We start from the raw sequence: 23,950 nt of genomic DNA, 5'->3' as shown, positions 1-23,950 counted from the left end.
CGATTTCTAAACTCATAAATGATATTTAGAGGAGTGGTCGGCTCTTTGATTGCTCTCTCTTACAAAACGGTAGTAGCAGGCGCATTGATTTTTTATCATTTATCAAGGCTAATCAATCTAATGAATACGAGATTTGGAGATATGTATTTTAAATTTGAAGAATAAGATTTTTTAATAAAAAATACCTGTATTAGAAATATTAGCCAATTTATTTTGTGAGCAAATTTTCAGTGAACAATAATTAGGTATTAAAAATGAACCTTGTCAGATGGGTTGTCTTGATTTTTTCTTCCGCTGAGAATGATTTTCATCATTCCATCAATCCACATTTGCACAATCGTGTGTGTTGGTGTGGAGAAGATGATAGGATTATGGTACAGGATGATAAAATTAAAGGTGAGTTTGAATCATGGGATAATTAAGAAGAAATGAAAGAACAAATAGAGAAAATGGAAAATAAAAATTCAAGGAGACTTTTTAGAAAGTCCTACCTCAAATAAGGTCCTTGGCCTATCAATCAATGATATAATTCCTCATGTTTGAAAAAATGATTTTATCATTACCATTTTGATAAGATCAGAGCTGATCCAATATATTTACGCAATATCAATACCCACGCACAAACCTAGAGCTCATAATGTGGGTCTCATCCTCAGAAAAGAAAAACAATTATAGTTGAATAAATAAACATTACCGTACATTGATACTAATGATTCACAGATTCAGATAATATTATTATAAGGAAGATATTTAATGATTTTTTTTCAGATAAATGAATATGGCAGTACCAAGGACATTAATCTCCGGAATAGTCATGATTTCATATCTTGCAGGCTTTTCAGTAGCATATCCTTATAATAATAATAATAATGATTTTCCAAACAATTACATGAATGAAGTCGATTTGGATGTTGATGGGATATCCAAACTTTACCATTTAGCTGCAATGTTTGAGGAATCTGGCAGAGATTTTGATGATGTTGGTGAGTCAAACAGAATACTCTATTCTCATTTTATAGTGAATGTACCTATTCTAAAAAAATGCTCTCATGCCTTGATGACATTTCAACACGGTCAAGCCAGGTTCTTCAAAATTCTTTCTGTACCGTACGTCAAGTTTTAAGTTTGTCAAGTTTTTAATTAGACCCTTGCGGAGCACAGGTTACCTTCTAGTCTATAATACCTTTTTTTTTAAAGGAAAGATAATGAGATGAAGTTTGTAATTTTTACCATAATTTGTAGAATATGATGAGAATTATCAATAATTATTGAGGCTTGAGAGTTGAGAAATCGTGTTCAGCGACCGATAATACATTAAGATAGCGTTCCTGAAATACATAATTTGAATGCATAGACTGTAGGAGCGATGCGATAGGTAGGCCACTACGCCTACGCGCAATAATCATAGGGGTGGGCCGCGCCGCAGCGTAACAGTGCCACTTTTCCCCCTCTCACCGCCGCATCTATGATCGTAATCAATAAACTATATATATATAATTGGATTCATTAAGAAACGGCCTATATCGTTTATTGGGAACCTTTTCCTCTAAGTCAACTAACGACTTAAATATTCGAGAAATAAAAAAAATCATAATACAAAAATACATTTTTCAAGATATTTTATTTTTTTACGGAAAAACTATGCGGTTTATCGTAAAAATGTAGAGGACCATATTGAAAGCCAGTTAACTTATATGTGCATTATATTTAGAAAAATCTGGTGTGGTACACGCACACAACTTTCCTTGCTCATTGAACTGTAAGCCTCATTCTTAGATGAGAATAATTTAGGGGAATAATATAATGACGATTGGCGGCAAAATATTTGCAACTACGATCAGACTACTTTATATGTGTATATATAATTGTTTTCAGAGTACTTTTTCCTTTGTGTAAATTGTGAAATTCGATGATTTTTTCAAAAGTCGTCGAAACCGCTGTTCTACAGATGAAATATCTCGACTATGACTGTGTTCTTTTTATAAACTGCTCTACCTACCTACCTCATGCACGAGAAGGAGGTTACAAAGTCCATTTCTCAAGGATGGGGTGGACCCCCCATTTGTTTCCCAGGAAAAAGACTCATGCCAGTTGATAGAGCTGATAAATTACTATACAGGGTATGAATTTGAAAAAAATCGGTCAAGTAATTTTTGAGAAAATCGTGAAAAACATGGTTTTTTAGTCATTATCCGCCATTTTTCTCAATAATATTACAGAGCTCCTGGAATTTTCCCAGAAATGAGACTCATGTCAGTTGATAGGGCTTATAAATAGCTATCCATGGTATAAATTTGAAGAAAATCGTTAGAGCCGTTTTCGAGAAAACCGTGAAAAACATGGTTTTTTAGTCATTATACACCATTTTTCTCAATAATATTACGGAGCTCCTGGAATTTTCCCAGAAATAAGACTCATGTCAGTTGATAGGGCTTATGAATAGCTATCCATGATATAAATTTGAAGAAAATCGTTAGAGCCGTTTTCGAGAAAAACGTGAAAAACATGGTTTTTTAGTAATTATCCGCCATTTTTTCCGCCATCTTGGATTGAATTTTATTGAATTTCTTATTGTCGGATCCTTATGGTATAAGGACCTTAAGTTTAAAATTTCAAGTCGATTGGTTAATTAGGAATGGAGTTATCGTGTTCACAGACATACACACACACACACACATACACACACACAGACCAACACCCAAAAATCATGTTTTTGGACTCAGGGGACCTTGAAACGTATAGAAAACTTGAAATTAGGGTACCTTAATTTTTTTTGGAAAGCAATACTTTCCTTACCTATGGTAATAGGGCAAGGAAAGTAAAAAAGTCAAAGCTGTACTATGAATAGTAACTGCAGGACAGGCGATTTTATAAGCGCACGCTTTTTACAACTTACCCCCCTATCCCCAATCTGTCGACCACGCTGGGTCGTGACGACATCGAGTTTCATATACGCTAAAGACCCCCTAACAATAATCCGAAGTCAAATTTTCTGCCTCTCTCATGTATGATCAATGTAAGCCAGCGCCTGGACTAGAAGGTATTCTCTTATTTACGGGATAGGATGTACATAAAATATGTACCCAAATGACGCATTATAGCTAATAAACTGATCAACTTGCAATTTTACATGAAGATACTGAATTTACTGAGGATGAATATAACTATTATATTGCTATTAATAAATTAATTCTAATTTAATAATTAAAATTAATTTATCAAATTCGTGATTCGAAGTTTACGTTACTAAAAAAGCCCAACCAAACAGAGCTTTTTCCAAGTGATTCCGCTTAATTCAAGCTTAGTTGGTAGCACGCGCGACTCCTGGTTTGGTTGTGGGTTCGAGACCAATAGATCTAATTTTGTTTTGCTGGAAATTTTCAATTGTGATGAAAATTATCTACGCAATTTTACTTGATAAATAATTATTTTATTTTTTGACGTTTCCTGGACATAACGAGATTGCATTTCACAACAAAAAATTTCCCCTAGTGCAAACCATGGCTTACCTACCTGCTATTTATTCAATAAATGAGAATTTCTTGTATAGTAGAAGGATCTCTCTTCATTCGACTCTTTTAATTCTATTTGAAATTCAAGCTATATGGAATTGACTTATTGTATCCTTTTCAGTCATAGTCTACTTTAGCAATTCTGATTGTGGCACTCGGACAAAAATATAAAATTTTAATTAAATTTATTATACGGTACTGTAATTTATATGAAATTTTTAAATGGCTTATTTTTATCTGGATGAGATTGATTATAATTCATTAAATAACATGTGATACTGTCATAGCATTTGATTTTATTCATAAATATGTTAGACAACAGCCATGAAAATGCAATTTTCGATTACATTGAAAAAAATTATTATTAGGCAATCATTTCAATCTTGTGCGTGGGAGATGAGAAGTAATGATTGATCAACAATGCGTTTTAATTAAATCACAAGTATTCCTAGTTATGTAATTGTGGATCTACATCAACACAAAATAATATGATTAGCAATCATCATAGAAATACTGTAATATTTGGAAACAGTTGACTGTGTGATGTGTGATGGATAATAACATTTAAGTTATATACGATGTGAAGGATAGTCTTTGAACTTTGATTAGAGGAGGCCTATATTACATCGTTCAGATTTAGAGTTTTAGACCTTCGATTTAATTGAAATACAACGAAAACTCGATTATAATTCTGATTGAAATTAAATAACAATAGATATTGTAATAAAATTTGATTTCATTAATGAATATGTGAGCCACTTATCCATGAGACTACATTCATTAGACAATACAACAGACTGATTCATATGAGGGTTGATTTAAGCACATAATCAACAGAAAAAATAAGAATATTCCTCATTTTTACAAACGTTTCTCATCAAGTGGTAGCCTATTTCTCAAGCAATTCTCGAAAAGTAACACGTAGAGTTAACGCCTTAACAATGGAAGAAAAATAGATTCTTGCTTTATTGTATTCCATTTATTGTGGAACTTGGAATATTAGAGTGTTCGCTTTCCTTTTTCTAAACTTTTTATCTCGTGATAAGAGAAACTGGGAACAGAAAAAACCAAACTGAATAGTAGGCCTAACTTTAAAGAGTGTCTCACTACTTTTTTCACTTTCACGATTGAAGCGTATGTAGATTATTTCTCTAGTAGCCTATTATGTTCATTTTTGTTAGTTCATCCTCACTTTTCTGTTAACTATTATTTCTATGGTTTGCGTCTCGTATTCATTACATTTTTATTTTCGTACATAGGTAGATATTTGTTTTTGAATGAAAAAGTGAAAACAGTACTGCTATTTTATGGGATTGCAATAATGGGGAAAATTTAATACAGAGCGCGGCATCAAAACTTAATTTTTCAAAATTTAATAAAACACATTATAAGAGCCAGAAAAGTTTTATTTCATTTTCAGAATGGTTGTATGTATGTTGTAAGTTTTGTTTCATGCAGTTTTTGAGAGTACATCATAGAGTTGACATACCCCACTCTGCATGCACTAAGAGTACCTATTTATAGTATATAATATTACCCTTTCAAGCACTGCACGCATAATTTTAGCAATATCTTCCTGTATGTTGTTCTTTGAATCTTAAAAGGTCTTTGGACGGTTCACAGACATATAGGATATCATAAAACATCACAGAAAAAAAATCACACGAGGTCAAATCAGGGGATCAAGCCGATCATTAAAAATCACCTCTGATTGAAATAAGGCATTTTGGGAAGTGTTACTTCAAATCAGCCATTTCATAATTATTATATTATATCCATTTTTGTCATGAAAATGAAGGTCTTCGAAAAGAATTCTCCTTACAGAACAATCAGAAAGTCCAAATACAGACGCAAATTTGCGTGCTGATTGCCTTGGAGATTACAAAATTGAAGCGCTCACTATCTCAATGTTTCCACGTGATCTAATGGACCGAGGAACTTTAGATCTTAGTTTTGTTGAACTATCCGTTTTTTATTTAAATATGGTAAGTCACAAAACAATCGATTTCCGGCCTGAAACTTGGGCCAACGGGGCTAAATATTAAATCGATTCCGAAAGGTGCACTGTGCTGCAGCCACTCGAAAAGTAGGCCTCGCTGTTCCAACACATAATGGCGTCTGAACTGTGCAACAACAACGCTTTAGAACCTCCACTCTCCAGAGTGCCAACTAGCAATCCGCTATGTCATCAACTTACTGAACAGTAAGCATTACAAGTTTTGATGAATTCAATCATGAACTTTATTGACCGAGCGAAGGTTTTTGAAAATTTCGCATTTCAAGGATAATATAAAAGGAAAAAGGAGCCTCCTTCATACTCCAATATTAGATTAAAAATCAGACTATAGAACTAGTAGTTCTGTGATTAGTAGACCTCACGCAGTATTCTCATCCACAAGTACCTGATTGAAACTATAGACCTCATGGAAATACAGCAATAGACTGGCTTCTCCACACAATCTGTGTAATCACTTGTCAGCTGATTTATGATGAATAATGATATAGTCTGATTTTTACTCTAATATTGGCGTATGAAGGAGGCTCCTTTTTCCTTTTATATTATCCTTGGAATGCAAAATTTCCAAAAACCTTGTACATACGTCGATGCGCAATTAATAAACGAACATAGGCCTACCTGTCAAATTTCATGAAAATCTATCACCGCGTTTCGCCGTAAATGCGCAACATATAAACATTAAGAGAAATGCCAAACCGTCGACTTGAATCTTAGACCTCACTTCGCTCGGTCAATTATTCATCACAAATCAGCTGTCGAGTTGATTATAAATCGCATGCCATGACGAATGCAATTCAATATCTCAATGTAACTTGGTAAAAATCAGCAGTGTAGACTATGAATTGAATGCCTCATTGCATGCAGTTTTATGCACTATTAAATAGGATGCAAAGAATAATTATTAATAACACTGAAAATGATAACTGATCACTTGAAAATGGCATCAATGTTGAAACATGTTGTGATTAAATAATTCAAAAAGGGTACTGAGATATTTATTTTTCTTTCTATTTTTAATTTATAACAGCTTGTCTGGGCGCCTAGATGTCTTCTGGTTTTCTCGCGCTAAATTCTGGAAAGCCTTATGATGTAATGTGTGATTAAATCTTGTGTAAGCATGATCTGATCAAATAAATAGGTGTATCAGTGTGGATGTGCATATGGTTTGGGACGTCGTTCAGTTAAAAATGTTATTCATTCTATTGATAAATTTTTTGTTCATTATTTGTTATTATATTCTTTAATTTTATAAGTTTTGGAATTTTAAATTCTCAATTTGTTTTATTATTACTTTCTTCATAAGTATTTGAAATCTTTGTATTTTTCATTTTTGAATTAGGTGGTATTTTTTTTTTTTGTTTGTATTATTTATTATTGCATAAGTTCGTATTATCACGAACAAACATATTATATACGTTTGTATCTGTAAAATTTTTATTGTTAAGGAGACATATATTTGGGGAAACCGGTTGTCTCCATTGTGAATAAATAAATAGATGAACTATTGATTGCATGCAATGACGCATGCAATTAATAACTAAAATAACATAGTATTGTCTCTCGAACTTTCTCTGCTTCGAACTTGGGCTGTCCTGTTGCCAGTATGTCTTGAAGGAGATTAGCTTTTTGATGTCAGCATTTTTGATACACCAACCCCAACAGCCATTAGCCGTTTTCACACCGATATCTCGCCGACACGACATACAGACAGGGTTTACTCTGATGGACAGTATAAAAAGAGGCTGCGGTTCAAAACTGCGCGAGGTCTACTGTTCACAGAACTACTAGTTATACTATTAAGAACTTTACTATACTATATTTTATCAAGAACATTATTTTTTTAGAAAAGCGAAATACTTTGAGTGATCCTAATCTGTATCTCTACTAATTGAAAAAAAAACAATTAAAATTAAATTACTGGAAATTTAGGTGGATAGATGAATAGAATTGCCAACTTACACACTTTAACAAAAATTAAATGAAATAAGCTTTATTCAACATAAAATAATATCAAATCTACAATATTCTTCAAAAACAAATGAATTTCTATATATTTTTTTCAACCAACAAGTAACAATAATTTTTCATCTTATTGATTATCCCAGAATGCTTAATATCTATTATATATATATAGTACAATAATACAGAGCCATTTGATGATAAACTAAATAATAATCATTGCTCTTTTTCAAAATAAAAAAAAATCTTGGGTTTCGTCAACCAAATAAAATATATATTTATTTGAATAAAATACTTCCAAGTTGATATTCATAATTGATTATATATAATAGAATATATTCTAAAGTGAATTTGTCTTCTCCATCTAAATAAAATTGATAAATTCCCGTATTATGCAAGCATGTGTGATTATTTTATATCATGATAATTATATTACTACAGCATGGTATCATTCTATTATATGAGCCCCATGCTTACTTCTGTGATCCATTGAAAAATGAATTCTGCTGGAGAAACTTTAGAAGCTGGCATATTATGCAAACATTAGTTTTTCTGCAAACGATTCCATCATAAATCAAAAGTAACAAGAGTGTAGCCACATGATGCCACAAGTGTAAGTAAGTGTAGCCTACCAAAACATTTTACATAGACTGCTCATGTTCATTCCTGACATGATCCCTAAGGTTTGTCGATGTAGCTGAGCAAAAATCACAAAATCTACACTTGAAATATAGCGGACTATGTCTTAATGTTTTGTGTCTATCCAAAAACCTTTCATTAGTGAAAAGGATATTACAGACACTACACTTAAAAATAGTATTTCCTTTATGACGAAACAAATGGTAAGCATACTTTTCAACTGTGCTGAGAATTGTATCACAACGCTTACAATTGTAACGCTCTTTTTTGACATGTTTTGTTGTCATATGTGCAACAAGATTTTCTTCGATTGAAGTTTTGAATTCACACTCATCACAATCTAAAAACCTCTTACCAGAATGTCTTTGATTATGTATCTCCAAGAAATGGCGTTTCACAGTTTCATAGCTACACTGAGAACATCTGAGAGGCTGCTCTGAGAGGCTGGGCTTGGAGTCGCTTGACTGAACTGGTCTGGGCTGATCTAGCTGGACAGTGGTCGGACGAGGGTTTTCTTTCAAATTCGAATTATCTGTAACGATAGAAATCGGATCATCTTTTGATTTGTAATCATGTGGATCAACAGCAATTTTTAAAGGGCCATCCAAGACAACAACTCCGCTAATGGGAACAACAGTTGAGCTATCACCCATATTTGGAGAGGTATTTATTTGCAGATCTCGTACAACAACTGAACTGGGATCAAAATCCGAAGAAGGCTTACTCGTGTCACTTGAATCAATAACTTCCATCTTCCTATCATATTTACGTCTTTTTTATTTTGAGTTTATATTGGGAGTAGTGACCACAATGCTTGTGATGTTTCTTCACCTATTTCTTCTTGTCCTTTGCTTTTAGATTTCCTTTCGCAAAAAATTAAATCAGGCACGATTGGGACATGAACTTCAGTATCTGGGAAAAGGACCATTTATGATTACTTATTCGCATCGATTATTTCTATACAATCTAAAAGTATTCTACATATTTTTCACGATTGGAGAAGCAAAGCAAATTAATCAACGTAAGAAGATTGAAGAAAAGCTATTAGAGAACAGTTTATCGAACGTGATGAAGAGAAATATCAATGAATTCCAGTGTAATCTCAAAATTTAATTAACATAGCAAAAAAATATTTGGAAGCTCACGTCTTGTATATATACCATATTGGAAACCTTAAAAAAAACCACTCAGAACAAAACTCAGGAGAGTATTTATCATTATTATTCAATGATGATTAAATGATGGTTTAGTATGGTATTTCCACGTCTGTAATAATCTATGAGAACCATTGTAGATGAGAAACAATAAGTGATTGTTACGAAAATCAGATAGTAGGAACAACATCTATTGAAACCACTGATAATTCTTTTCCAGGCACTCTTAAATATTAAGAACTTTGGTGAGATTCAGTTCAAATTGTTAGCATTGGCTTCATGGGCAGCATTGCTGTTTTTTACTTTCCTTGCCCTATTACAGGAAAGTATTGCTTTCCAAAAAAAATTAAGGTACCCTAATTTCAAGTTTTCTATACGTTTCAAGGTCCCCTGAGTCCAAAAACATCATTTTTGGGTGTTGGTCTGTATATATATATATATATATATATATATATATTATATATATATATATATATATATATATATATAGATATATATGTGTGTGTGTGTATGTGAACACGATAACTCCATTCCTAATTAACCGATTGACTTGAAATTTTAAACTTAAGGTCCTTATAACATGAGGATCCGACAATAAGAAATTCAATTCAAGATGGCGGAAAAAATGGCGGATAATTACTAAAAAACCATGCTTTTCACGGTTTTCTCGAAAACGGCTCTAACGATTTTCTTCAAATTTGTACCCTTGATAGCTATTTATAAGCCATATCAACTGACATGAGTCTCATTTCTGGGAGAATTTCAGGAGCTCCGTAATATTATTGAGAAAAATGGCGGATAATCACTGAAAAATCATGTTTTTCACGGTTTTCTCGAAAACGGCTTTAACGATTTTCTTCAAATTCATACCATGGATAGCTATTTATAAGCCCTATCAACTGACATGAGTCTCATTTCTAAGAAAATCTCAGGAGCTCCGTAATATTATTGAGAAAAATGGCGGATAATCACTAAAAAACCAAGTTTTCACGATTTTCTCAAAAACGACTTGACTGATTTTTTTCAAATTCATACTCTGTATAGTTATTTATCAGCTCTATTAACTGGAATGAGTCTCCTTTCTGGGAAACTAATGGGGGGTCCACCTCATCCTTGAGAAATGGACTTTGTAGCCTCCTTTTCGTGCATGAGGTAGGTAGGTAGAGCAGTTCATAAAAGAACACAATCATAGTCGAGATATTTCATCTGTAGAACAGCTGTTTTGACGACTTTTAAAAAATATCATCGAATTTCACAATTTACACAAAGGAAAAAGTACTCTGAAAACAATTATACACATATACAGAAGTCTGATCGTATTTTCAAATATGTTGCCGCCAATCGTTATTATGTTATTCCCCTAAATCATTCTCGTTTAAGAATGAGGCTTATAGTTTAATGAGCAAGGAAAGTTGTGTGAGTTTACCACACCAGATTTTTTATGAGTAATGCTGATAGCCTCAAGTGTAGCTCCCTACAGTACTCGAGTGAAGAGTAGCGCTTGTCTTTACAGAAATATTGAATAGAATAGACCTGCACTTACCAATAGGTGAAACATCGTTCGAGGACCAGACACTTGAACCTGGTTGAGCCAACAACTCATTCTGGAAAAATATACAATAACATAAGAAATACTGGATGAAGAAAATAAATTAAAATACATTCATGAGCTGCCGAATTTTATTTTTTTCAAATTTAAATTTAATCTTTTCAATCATTCAAAAACGTTTAAGAATGGAACATCATTTCTACAAAAACTTACGAGCATGTTCAAGAAATAAAGTTCATGGTCGATCACAAACAGTGATAGACCTATAAACTTTTTTCTACTAACATTGTGATGTCACTTAGTATAATGAGTTTAGTCATTTTGACAAAAGTTTGAGATGCAACATTGTAAGAATTCAATTTGGTATATTGAATGAAGATAACAAGCTTTTAGTCTAAATCTTCACTGCTTTACTAATTTTTACAGCTCATCTCATACAGGAATGTTCAGTTGAAGACTAAATAAAATCCTTCAGCTCTCAGTGGTAAAAGGCCACCTCCCTACTAATCCAATAAATGTCGTCAAAAGTACTCGTGAGTCTCAAATTTTTTATTGATTATAGTAAGCTCTCAAATCCTCACAAGTTTGAGATTGAGTTTTGAGTTTATTATGTTGATTTTCAGTGATTCAATTATTCCATGAATATTCAGTCCGATTATTTTTTAAGCCAAGACACGTTATTGAGTTAGTTGTGCATAATGTAGTCTATATCATTGTTAATCCTTTAAAAAATTAAAACAAAATCCTATTCAAATCAATTTTGAAATTATATTACAAAATGAATTATTCCACAAGTTGCAGCTCCATCTCAGCAATATTGTAATTGGCGACTGACAGTAAACAGTAAATCGATGCTTCGATCTTCAAAGCAATAAATTATATTATTTAAAATTTCTCTATTTATTTAGATATGAATATTAAGCATTATTAGAACCAAGCCATGCGAATAGAAATATTTTATTTGACAAGTTCTCAAGTTATTCCAGATAGCCTAATTCCCCAAAAACATGAAATAGCCTAAGAAGTTTATGCAAATATTAGGGAATTTTTACTTGTATGGAAGACGAGGGATGTTTTCCAGTATGTTGCTCGTGTGTCGCATGAGCACCAGCTTCTGTCACAACGGTGGTGTATAACAGACGATTCATATTCACTTCCTCATCACGATCTACCTCATTATTCTGAAAATAATTAATGAAGTATTAGAACAGTTTTATATTTACAGTTAGTTATCAGTATAATAGTGTATCCTTGTATTATGTTCACAAAATCGTCCTATAAAGTAGAGAACCCCTGTGTTGGGGAACTCGCTTATGAACAATTATTGTATTGATCTTCGAAATCCGCAACTTGTAATTGTACAGTTGGTGATGATTATTATGGAAACAGCTTAATATGTCTTTTACAAAATAATTTTACAGTAGGTTTCATGGGGATACTATTTGAATTAAAAAAAAACTACTTTTCTGACGCTTCAAGACTCTTGTCCGCCATCTTGGATTCGTCATATGAATTTAACTTCATTTCGAATCCATCAATTTGAATCCAACTTAATTTTTTCAAATGGGAACGCAGTCATGTGATACATGATTTCGATACAGAATTTCAAGAGAAAATTAATGGCGAAACACGCACATCTATATCTCAAACCATTTCAATGATCTTCACATTTGAAGATACTAACCATACAAAAATGAAATAAATGAATAGCCTAACTACATTGAAAATCAAGTGTTAGTGAAAACTAATTGCAACTCCTACTCACATATTTAACAATTTGAACAAAATAATTTTGAACCTAATACTTTGATCTGTCATATTTTCAATGTTCTCATTTATTCCATTACTGTATTATTCATTAGTATGTTATGCTATGTTTGAAGGGACGGATTTAAGGATCCAAAGGTTCAAAGAACCCCACACGTCAACCGGAGCTTATTGTGTGTCCCAAGTAAAACCAATATCTGTGTCCTTTACAAGATGCAGGAGTTTTTGCCTACACTAACATCCCATTCCTCACCTGGTTGCTTGCAGCCAAACAGAGCCCTTCTCTTCTCCTTGCCCATAGTCTCGCGCAATCCAGTGTGAAATGCTTGGCAGTCTCTTCCGACTGATTGGTCCTCGTGATCTACTCGAGTTTCACTCCTGGCCTCTTTTGTAGGTCCTTCCACTGAGGGAGGGGTCGCCAAGTTGCCACTAGGGCGCCTGGCCACCCTCGACTCAGCCTCTTGACTCACTTTTGAGCCTGGGGAGTTTCACCCATCTCTGGTCGATTGGGTTTTTCTTTTTGCCCCACCGAAACTTTGCAGGGTCAAAAGTCTCACCTCTCCCAAGACGTTTTGCCTGAATGGCAAAGTCCTTCTTTGAGCAGTGGTGAGGTTTGGTTTCTCCACCCGTAAACTGCTCGGTTGCTCTATTGCATCCTTGGGCATTCCTGCAGATTCTTGCTTTCCTGGACTTCTGAGAAGCTCATCCTTCCTCTCCAGTTGGGATGGTGTGATAGAGCTTACATCATCCATGTCGGGATCAGTAGAAACATTTTTAATGTTAATAGCCTCTATATAAGAGTGCAACGGAACCTCCTGTGTTCCTGATGCATCAATTTCAGATTGAGGAACCTGCCCTGAAAGGGCAGATCTTGAAAAATTTGTAGGCAAGGCAATTTGTGGAGTTGCCTTGGGGATTGGTTATTTTATTTTTTGTGGTTCCCATGAACAGCTAGGGAAGTGGAATCGACCCAGACAGAGCCCCGCATGAGTAGGCAAGGCTAAATACCATAGGAGTGCACCTGGTGTGCAAGGAGAAGAAGGGCTTTGGGAGAAAGGCTTTGGAAAGACTTGAGCCTTTTAGTCGCCTCCTATGACAAGCAGGGATACTGTGGGTGTATTCTGGTTTTCAACAAATTCTTGAGTACGTTGTTCGACTCAAAGCCGACTCCCCCAACCCACAGGGTTCATTCATTAGTGTCTTTGAATGTGACATCTTTGAAAAGGTTTGATATATTGATGTGCGATTTTCACCATTCATTTACTCTTGAAATTTTGTTTTTAAATCTTGTATTAAAACTATCCCACTAAAAAAAGTTTGATTCAATGTGGCAGAACCAAGATGGCAGACTAAAATTTTGAAGATACAGAAAAATAGTTTTTTCGATTCGAATAGGATTCCCAATGAAGCCCGCTGTCAAATTATCTTTGGAAAAGAAATATTAGGTAAGCTTTTTTTATAATTTTCACCAACCTTGTAGGCCTATGTGAATGTATAGAACTTTATGGGCCGGTTTCCGAGCTCGGGATTTAGTTCTATAGTTTGTTGACCGAGCGAAGTGAGGTCTAAGATTCAAGTCGACGGTTTGGAATTTCTCTTAATGTTTAAATGTTTGAATGTTTATATGTTGCGCATTTAAGGCGAAACGCGGTAATAGATTTTCATAAAATTTGACAGGTATGTTCCTTTTTTAATTGCACGTCGACGTATATACAAGGTTTTTGAAAATTCTACATTTCAAGGATAATATAAAAGGAAAAAGGAGCCTACTTCATACGCCAATATTAGAGTTAAAATCAGACTATACAATAAATATTCATCATAAATCAGCTGAAAAGTGATTATACAGATGTGTGGAGAAGCCAGTGTTTTGCTGTATTTCCATAAGGTCTATAGTTTCAATCAAATACTACTTGTGGATGAGAATACTGCGTGAGGTCTACTGTTCACAGAACTACTAGTATAAAATGAGTTGAGACTTGGAGAAAATATCCGGGTTGCCAAATTGTGCGAAATTTCAATCTTTTCAAGCAAGTCCATATGACTGGATATAATCAATTTGGCATCTCTGGTTCGACTGTGTTGTCGAATTGAATATATTATCCAGTCATGTGGGCTTGGATATAAAGATTGAAATTTCGCACAATTATTCAGCAACACTGATATTTTCTACAAGTCTCTGTACTCATTTTATACAGACTATAGACTTTAAACAGCTGGAGTTAGAAAACTGGCTTTTCGAAACAGAGCGTAGTCACAGTTTTCATGATAATCATAATTATCTCATTTCTGTAATAAATTGGAAACGTTTCTCCTTGATGAATAGCTGAAACTAGATAGCTAGTTTTCTAGTTTTCCGAAGTTGAATTTAAATGTTGACTGCGACTACGCCCCGTTTCGGAAAGCAATTTTCTGACTCCAGCTGTTTAAAGTCTAGAATAACTTAGCCAAATCCCGAGCTAGGTTTCTTCGTATCGGTGATTCAGAATCAAAATTTAATTTCCAACCAAGGTCAAAGCAACACATACATTACATTAACAGACAGATAATAGACAGGCAGACACACGTTAAAGGAAGCGAGTTGATATTAAAGTTGTAAATTAATATGTTGTATATTAGTCAGCGCATAAAGGGCAGTCTGTGTCAATTCCAAATATCATACGCAATATCGGGGCACCGAGCTTCGCTCCGGAGTACAAAAGATTAGAAGAATAAAAGCATAGTATATATTTATTTATTGATTGATTGATAAACAGAATACAATTTTTAAAATGATTGGGGAAGGACTAACAGGCACAGCCCAAAACTGTTTCTTCCCCGAATTTTGGTTTATACACTATAAATAGTCCAAAAAGTAGGTCCAATTTTCAGTCCAAACATTTGAAAACAGAAAAGTTCTAATTTAGATTGTTTACAAACCAAATTCAATAACAAAATAACACTCACTAATCACTTAAAACTGTAAAATAATGATTAACTTTGAAAATTATGATATAAGTTACTCTAATTTGGAATATACCAGGTTTGCTACAGTATTTGTTAATATAAATGAAAAAAAAAATGGATCTTGAATAAAATCATATCGTTGGCCATGTCAACAAATCAGATATTTTGATCAAGTCGATTAAAATCATAGCCACCTCTAATACTATACATGAGGTGGAATTAAAATTCAATTTCAATACCATATGGATGTCCACTAATTATATTCCATTCTTATTCATTCTGTTCTATGATGGAAAAATGGCTACATAATCATAAATATTTTCAAATGTCAGAGAAATGCCTTTTTTATTAGTGAGCTGAGGTGTCCACATACGGCTAGACATACACCAGTTAGTCAAGACAAGAATAGTAACGTTTAGTCACAATACTTCACATTGTTGCTTATGATGCAACTCATACTGATTAGTCATTCAACTAGACATGATAATTTCGTCGTCTGTTGATAACGGAAGATGCCAATGCGTGTATGATAGTGAGACAGATTTATGGTAGCTATGACATAGAGGTAGCTATGTTAAAATTCTAGATAATATTTCTTGTGAGATAAGCTGATTGATTGCAAATAGTTCAACAGCTGAACATAATTCTGTCTCACTATCATACATGCATTGGCATCTTCCGTTATCAACAGACGACGAAATTATCATGTCCAATTGAATGACTAATCAGTGTGAGTTGCGTGCGTCATAAGCAACAATGTGAAGTATTGTGACTAAACGTTACTATTCTTGTCTTGACTAACTGGTGTGTGTCTAGCCGTATGTGAACACCTCAGCTCACTAATAAAAAAGGCATTTCTCTGACATTTGAAAATATTTATGATTATGTAGCCATTTTTCCATCATAGAGCAGAATGAATAAGAATGGAATATAATTTATGGACATCATGGTATTGAAATTGAATTTTAAGGAAATTTCTCATAGTTAGCCTACTGTACAAGCAATTGCAGCGAGAGAGAAATTTTTACAGATAATAAATTAATCACAAAATTGACAAATACCAAAACATAATTCATGCTGACCTATTTTACAAAAAGCAGTATTATCATTCAACATAAGAAACTAGCATTTGGCCTAATGTGAAAGGTAGTTGAATAGAATATTTTATATTCACCTGCAACTCTGGTGAAGTCGGTTCTTGTTTGATTTCTTGTTTGATAAAACATTCTGCAATTGGCTGTAATTCATCAGCGCAATTATTAGTTTCCATTGAATTATTCTGAAAATTAATATCAATAACAAAATAAAAATGTTATTTAGAAGTGGAAAATGTGAATATAAGAATACATTTTTATAAAGCATGAACCAAATCTTCCAAATGTAAAAACCTGCTGAAAGCCTGAAACCAAACGATGACTAATTTATCGAGATGTAGGATATTCTAGTGTAATTTAGATTCTTAACAAATGAGTACTGTATGTTTTAAAAGGGGGCATTTGATTTCACTACAATGTTGAGGTAAAGGATCTTTGCATTGCTGATCATGTTTCTATTGTAATGGAAATCAATCTACCTAGGAGCGAGAAGATATGTGAAGATGAAACTATTACTACAAGACAATATAATCAAACAAACTTGAATTTATTCTACAATGAACTTCTTCAAACTGATTGGGTAGCTGTAATGGGATCTGTATCATCTATGGCAATTCACCCATTCATTCAACACATTAAGAATAAATTTGAATGTTGTTGTCCTCTCAGGAAGAGACAGAAAAATTTGGCTAGAAAGAGTGTATGGTTCACTGCTGAACTTTGAGCCATTAAAGAACGTATTCTTTTCCTCTTCAGCATCTTCAAGGTTACTGGTTCTCCACAGGCAGGACAAGCTTATGTTCCTTTGAAAAAGCTGTACAAGAAGAGAATAATTGAGGCTAAAACATCTTCATATGGTGAACTTATAACAAATTCTTCTAATAAATGTCGGACTGTATGGAAACACAGAGAAGAGAAACTTATTGGGATCCATCTAGACGCGCGACTGGACTGGAAATCCCATGTGGACGGTGTTTGTGCTAAACTGTCTAGAGTCACTTATGATCTCCGGAAACTTAGAGACACAATTCCTGTGGATAAATTGAGAACTGTGTACTTGGCTCTGTTTCAATGCCATATAGAATATGGCCTTAAACTATGGGGTCATGCTCCCTCAGTAAAAAATATACTTTTGTGTCAAAAGCGAGCTCTTAGAGCTATGTTAAAAGTCCCAGAGAATCTTGTCAGCCTCTTTATATCCAATTCAAATTATTGACTGTTTATAGCCTGTACATATTAACTGTTCTAATACATGTTAAGAATATACTAATACATATCAAACTATGATGAACGTGGTTCTTTGCACAGCTTTAATGTAAGATCTAGTCATATTATTAATGTCCCTCGGTGTAGACTGAAAAAGACACAAGACCACTGGCTTGTGGGTGGTATAAAATTATATAATAGTTTACCTCTTTATGTAAGAATAGCTCCTTTCAATGAATATAAGTGTAGACTTCAAAGGTAGTTTGAGAAGAAATCTTTCTACTCTATTGCTGAGTTCTTGAATGAAACTGAGTTTGACATGTAGGCTGTGATTCTTGATTTGAACTGTGATATGGATGTTTTCTGAATGTATGTTTCCTGTTTGCTGTGTTTTGTTTTCTGTCTGTATTGTCTGTTTACAATATTATTTTAGCTGTTGACTTTGTTTTGTGACACCCAACTGTTGATCTTGACTAGAGATTTAATAAAAATGTGATGTTTCTAAAACTGTAAGACTGAACTGAAATTAAGTAAACAATAACTTAGGACTGTAACTGAAAATAGTTAATTGATTAATATTGTTCTATGTCTAACAATATGTAACTATTATTATTTTTTAATCTTTTTATTGACAATACTCTACGTTTGAACCAAATTCTTGAGTTAATAAAAAATTTATTTATTTAAAATGTAAAGTTATTTAAGAATTATCAGTTGGACAGAATTAAGTAAGGTAGATATTATTTTTAAGCAACGGTTTGTGCGGCAGTAAGGTTAATGAGTACCTTATAATACTACTTGTACTTGCCTGATTCATAATATCACAACAAATAGATGAGCAACACAAAGAAATGAATAAGAAATAAGTGTGTACCTAGCTTAATGATTTTTTATATACAGAGTGAGTCATATACAACGTTAGTAGACAACATTGATTCTGTCTACTAACTTATAGAGTCATAGGCCTATGTATGGGAATCCATTAATAAGTTTGAGACTGTTGTACAGTAGATATAATACTGTAACTTTCAGGATAAGCTATTGGTAAAATACTCTACCTTTTGACGTTCAACTGAGCTTCAACCCCTCATAAGGGGCTGACTTAGGGGTCGTAACTCAAATACTATTCTAAATGTAAACACCCATTGTGTGGTACGTCATTTTAAAGTCCTTCTTAAAACAAGAAAGATGGAATCAATAAAAAATGTTCTATGATACTTGTATCCAAAATGGTGGCTGATTGAAATTTTAGTTTTTAAAGTAATGACAGAGACAAGTAAATCTTTACAAACTATACAAAAAGTTATTGAGGATCCTAATTGTTCGACTCGTAAAATTGCACGAGATTATGACATAAGCCAAAGTTCAATGATTCGGGAATTAAAAGATGCACACTTCAAGCCATTTAAAATACATCAGGGTGAAGATAACTTTGATCGAAGGCTTGAGTTCTGCAAAACTGTGATGAACAATATTCTTGCACGTCCTGGTTTATTAACGATATTGAATGGCACATTCTTATTGAATGGCAATGTTAAATCGTCATAATTGTCGGTATTGGTCTGATGAAAGTCCACGCTGGTATACTAAAGCTCATACTCAGTATCCAGTCAAATGAATGGGCATGTATTGTTAGTAGTCGATTGGTAGAACCCATTTTTATAAAAAAAATCAAACGCAGATTTGTACGAAAGATTGCTTGAGCCAGATATTATTCCAAAAATTCAATAAATTGTTGGCCCCCACCTCCACAACATTTCTGCAATGTCCCCCACTTCTGCAATATGGATTAGTGGTTTGGGGGGGGAGCATTCAACACTCATCTATTAGCTCTATTTGTAATACAAAAAATGATTATAAAAACAATACTAAATAGACCCATGATATACCCTTCTATTCAAGCCTTCAATGAAATTAAAGTGATGACAATCCGCCAGCTGTATGTATTGAACGTCTTTAAATACTTTCAGAGTAACAAAAATATATTTTTTAAAATAAATAATGAACATCAACGAACCAGATACAATATAAATAAATATAAATGTTATGACTCAGATCTGACAATCATCCGTAAGCAGCTTAGGCCTATTTATATAGCACCAAAAATAATCAATAAATTACCTTCAGATCTCATTGAATTTCCATGTATCAAAACTGTCCCTAATAACATAAGAGATTGGATTTGCCAGAATTTTTATTTTGATTTGAATATTTTGTGATTTTTTCGTATAGGAATTGCGATTTGCCAAGATTTTTTTTCCAATATATTTTGTGTTTTTTTTTCTTCGTAGAAGTATTACGATTTGCCAGAATTTTTATTCCAATTTGAATATTTTTTTCGTATGGGAATTACGATTTGCCAGAATTTTTATTTTCAATTTAATATTTTGTGAATTTTTTGTTTTTGTAAGAATATTATGATTTTCCCTCTTCCCATTTACCATGAAATGCGTTCTATATACCCTGTTTACACTGTATTTATGGATCACTATATGAATAAGAGAGTACCATAGTTATATAGTATATTAAGATACTCGAGAGAATTTTTAATTTTTTTGTTGTGAATTCTGTTTCGATTCCTCGTTTAAGAATTTACTATTCTGTAAAAATATTTGCTTCTGTGCTAAATCAATTTAAATCAGGTTAAGCGTATTATAATTTCATCTCCTACTCCCACTGGCGAACAAGAGTCATCTTATGCCAGTGGTTTTTTCACTTACCGTTTATTATTATTACACTTTGGTTGTATTGTATTGTCATGTTGAGCTTTGTTTGATTCATGTACGTATATGTATTTATGAGTGTGGAATAAATTTGAATTTGAAATTTGGTATCAACAAGATGGTGCCCCACCTCTTTATGGCATTCGGGAATGCCAATGTTTTTCTTGGAAGATGATGGGCAATCGAGATCACCCGACTTGATAGCATTGGATTGCATTCTATGGAGCCACTTAGAAAGTATTGTTTACAATAGTAAGCTGCAAAATATCAATGAGTTACGAAATAAAATTGACAAAACAGCACAAACCATCTCCAGTAATTAATTAATGCGGTGTCATCATTTTATGACAGACTGGCACACTGTCAAACGAGAGGAGGGCATAATTGAACATCTTTTAAAATGGAATGTAATAAGTAGTAAACAGATTACTAAATAAATAACAGGTTCCTTCAATGTATTCCGTTATCCATTCAAAAAAGTGTTGTTTCACGTTTCAATACTTATTAATATAGTGTAAGATATGAGATTTTAGCGATGGTAATTCTATTTTGACGTATGATATAATATCATCATATGAAAGTAGTCATGTGATTAATTCAAAAAGCAACATCGTTAATAAAATAAACAAGTTAGTTTCTACGAGAAAAGCTCAATGAATAGGTAGATTAAGAAAATGAAAAATGTGAATGTATGGAATTGATAAAAATTTTATTGATTTGTATCAGGATATTTATTCAAAGAATAATATCCTAAATTTTGGGGGCCCGTCCGGGATTGGATTATATTGAACGGGTTAGATCACCGGAAAGTTTTGTGTGAAAAATGTCATATTATTAGTATTTAACATACTAAGTGTAAAATTATGTTTTTTCTAGCTTTGGCCTATGAATGCATATATATATATATAGGTCAAAGAAGTGTGACTTGCTGAAAACAGCAGAAGAGTTGAATATTAACCTGAGAATAGTACAAATAAGTAAATTGATTACGGAATCAGAAGGCTACAACAAAGAGTTTACCAAGAATTTGTATCAGGATATTGATTTAAAGAATAATATCCTACAATAAATTTCAATCAGCAGCCATATTTGATACATGTATAATAAAACATTTTTATTGATGCATTGTCTTTCTTTTTTAAAGGTATTTAAAATGATGTACCACACATTGGGGTTTATATTTAAAATATTTGAGTTACCATTCCCAAGTAACGCCCTATGAGGGGTTTAATTTCAGTTGTACGTCAAAAGGTAGAGTAATACCTTCTGCTACCTCCGTTACCCACATTTTTGGATTCGATGTCGTCATAGAATTCGATTTCAATATACATAACACAACTATTGATGACAGATAAAACAGTGACCGCTTTAAAAAAAATCAAATCCCATCATTCATATGTAAATGTAAATTTATTTACATTAGAATAGAATAGGAGTTGAATTCTATTTTAACCCCGTTCAGGGACAATGACGATTAAGAAGTAAGTAAGTAGCAGGACATAGTAAGAAGTAAGTAAGTAGCTTCCTGACGGCTCTCTTGAAGGCGGCCTCATCAAACTGTTTCACACAAGGAGGAAGCTTGTTGAAGAATTTCAGTGCAGAAACTCTATAGCTGGCCTGTGATTTGACCAGCGACTAAATTCTGTGAGTATTCGACCAATAACTAAATACTGAAAGTTACAGTATTATATCTACAACTGTCTCAAAGTTATTGAAGGGTGACTCATGACTTACAGTATGACTCACTCCGTATAACCCATACGCATAGGCCTACTTTTAAAGCTCAACTTATTGCTTATGATTTCTCAATAGTTTTGTACCAGTATTGTAAATCTTTCTTGCAAATCAATAATAAGTTCTACTGTAAATATAACATTAGTAGTTGATAACATTACAAACGTTATGCCAGTTGTGGCGATCTAATTTTATAATTCATCCTGTGTTGATAAGAAAATTTAAACCTAACCTCCAAATGACAAAAGATCATGTTTAAAATTATTATAAGGATGGATCAAAGTATAAACTGCACGGTAAAATATGAAATCAATATTGATGCTTGAAAAATAATAAGTAGAAACACAGAACACAGTTTTACAACTGAAGAATAATAAATTACTTACTTTGACTTTGATGGGAGCTTCTCTGTGTCTTCCACTGTTTTCTGTTTACTATTTCAAATTCAAAATTCTGCCGTATAAAGTCATGATCAGTGTCGCCAATGGCAATAGGGACAAAACTACCCCAAATTTTCCCCGAAAAAATGCCAATCACCCGAAGTTCACGGGAATCACGAAATCCTCCGGAATAATATGACGGTTTTTTCATTAAAATTTGTTCAAGGTATTAATAATCAGGCTACATTTTATTCAATCTTGTTCCAATATTGTTTTCAAACAAGGTGGCTGTGAAAGTTTTCCATGAATTCCTTGTTCTTTTCAATTCGATAAAATTCAAACAGCTGATTGCTGTTCTATCAACCAATCAACATACAACAGACGACAAGCAACAGTTCATTCAAGTCCAAACTCCAAACCAAACATCACTCAACCTCAACATGAATTCATCATGTAAACATAAACACTTGAATTAATCCTTCTTATCTTCAATTTGTGCTGCAATTCTTGGCCCAGGACCTACATCAATCTTCATTTCTAGACAATTGACTGTCTTTTGGTGTTTGGCGTTTACAATGTTTTTAATAATTCCAAGTTTATATAAATTTGTAGTGTAAGCATAGGCTTACTTGCAAAACACTATGTAAAGTACCTTTCTGTGTATATCATAGTCTAATATTCATGTTTCCAGAATATTGGAGTTTAATAAATCAGTCATGCATTTTCAAGAACTAACTTGCTCTGATAAGAAATTTTATCTATCAGATAAAATCAATAAAACTAGCCTAACCCTAATTTATCAGGACATGAATTACCTTCCAACAATCAGTAAATAATTGACTTAAATTCTTTAAATTAATAAATACTCGTATTGTAAACTTTAGCTTGATCCATAGGTGTCATTCATTTACAATTTATTAACCTCAAAACCAAAATCTTCATTCCAATATCTTTCTGACTTAAATTATTTGTCTACCCGCTTTTTGTCATGTTCAATTTTTTAAAATCTTTCAAGTTGGAAGGTAGTATTCTACCTAACAATTGGAAGAGAATTAAAGATAGATTTAGGCGTAAAAAGAGGGACGATAGGCCTGATGAGGATTCAGAATGTCATTCCGAAGAAGTAAGACCTTCAACATCTAGAGAAAAAGATGAGAAAAATACTGGTAAGCAATCCTAGAAATCTTGATATAGTTTTTAACAAACTATCTTTTATTATTATTAATCGTTCTTTAATAATGAATCAGCTTTCAAGGACTTGAGTATTTTC

General features: G+C 33.1%; 2 protein-coding genes across 3 annotated transcripts in view; one reads left to right on the top strand and one right to left on the bottom strand.

Moving 5' to 3' along the window:
* LOC111060756 overlaps positions 1-23,950 on the top strand; it is a 35,572-nt gene that overhangs the window by 2,586 nt on the left and 9,036 nt on the right. The window contains exon 2 of one of the 2 annotated variants that reach the window (XM_039434622.1): positions 769-983. In XM_039434622.1, the coding sequence (XP_039290556.1) occupies positions 773-983 (211 nt within the window). In that variant the 5' untranslated portion in view covers positions 769-772. Of the gene's footprint in view, positions 1-768; positions 984-23,052; positions 23,847-23,950 lie in introns of those variants that run through there. The other variant, XM_022348430.2, reaches the window with a different exon arrangement.
* On the bottom strand, positions 7,498-23,052 carry LOC111053006 (zinc finger protein 431). The gene is made up of 5 exons (XM_039434637.1): positions 22,687-23,052; positions 16,718-16,822; positions 11,883-12,011; positions 10,825-10,885; positions 7,498-8,659 (listed from the first exon to the last, which is right to left on the bottom strand). Exons 2-5 carry the CDS (start codon positions 16,811-16,813, stop codon positions 8,130-8,132), a joined length of 816 nt encoding a protein of 271 aa, XP_039290571.1. The 5' UTR covers positions 16,814-16,822; positions 22,687-23,052; the 3' UTR covers positions 7,498-8,129.

Source organism: Nilaparvata lugens, chromosome 1 (assembly GCF_014356525.2).
Source record: "Nilaparvata lugens isolate BPH chromosome 1, ASM1435652v1, whole genome shotgun sequence".
Classification (NCBI taxonomy): Eukaryota; Metazoa; Arthropoda; class Insecta; order Hemiptera; family Delphacidae; genus Nilaparvata; species Nilaparvata lugens.
Note: the sequence above shows the minus strand (reverse complement) of the source record. Positions and strands in the feature narration are given on the sequence as shown.

Excerpts from the sequence above, each read along its gene's own strand:
- LOC111053006 (XM_039434637.1), bottom strand. The coding sequence starts at position 16,813 with ATGGAAACTAATAATTGCGCTGATGAATTACAGCCAATTGCAGAATGT. Across the intron at positions 12,012-16,717 it reads CGACTTCACCAGAGTTGCAG|AATAATGAGGTAGATCGTGA; the intron begins GTGAATATAAAA and ends AATTATTTTCAG. Across the intron at positions 8,660-10,824 it reads GAACGATGTTTCACCTATTG|ATAATTCGAATTTGAAAGAA; the intron begins GTAAGTGCAGGT and ends CTATCGTTACAG.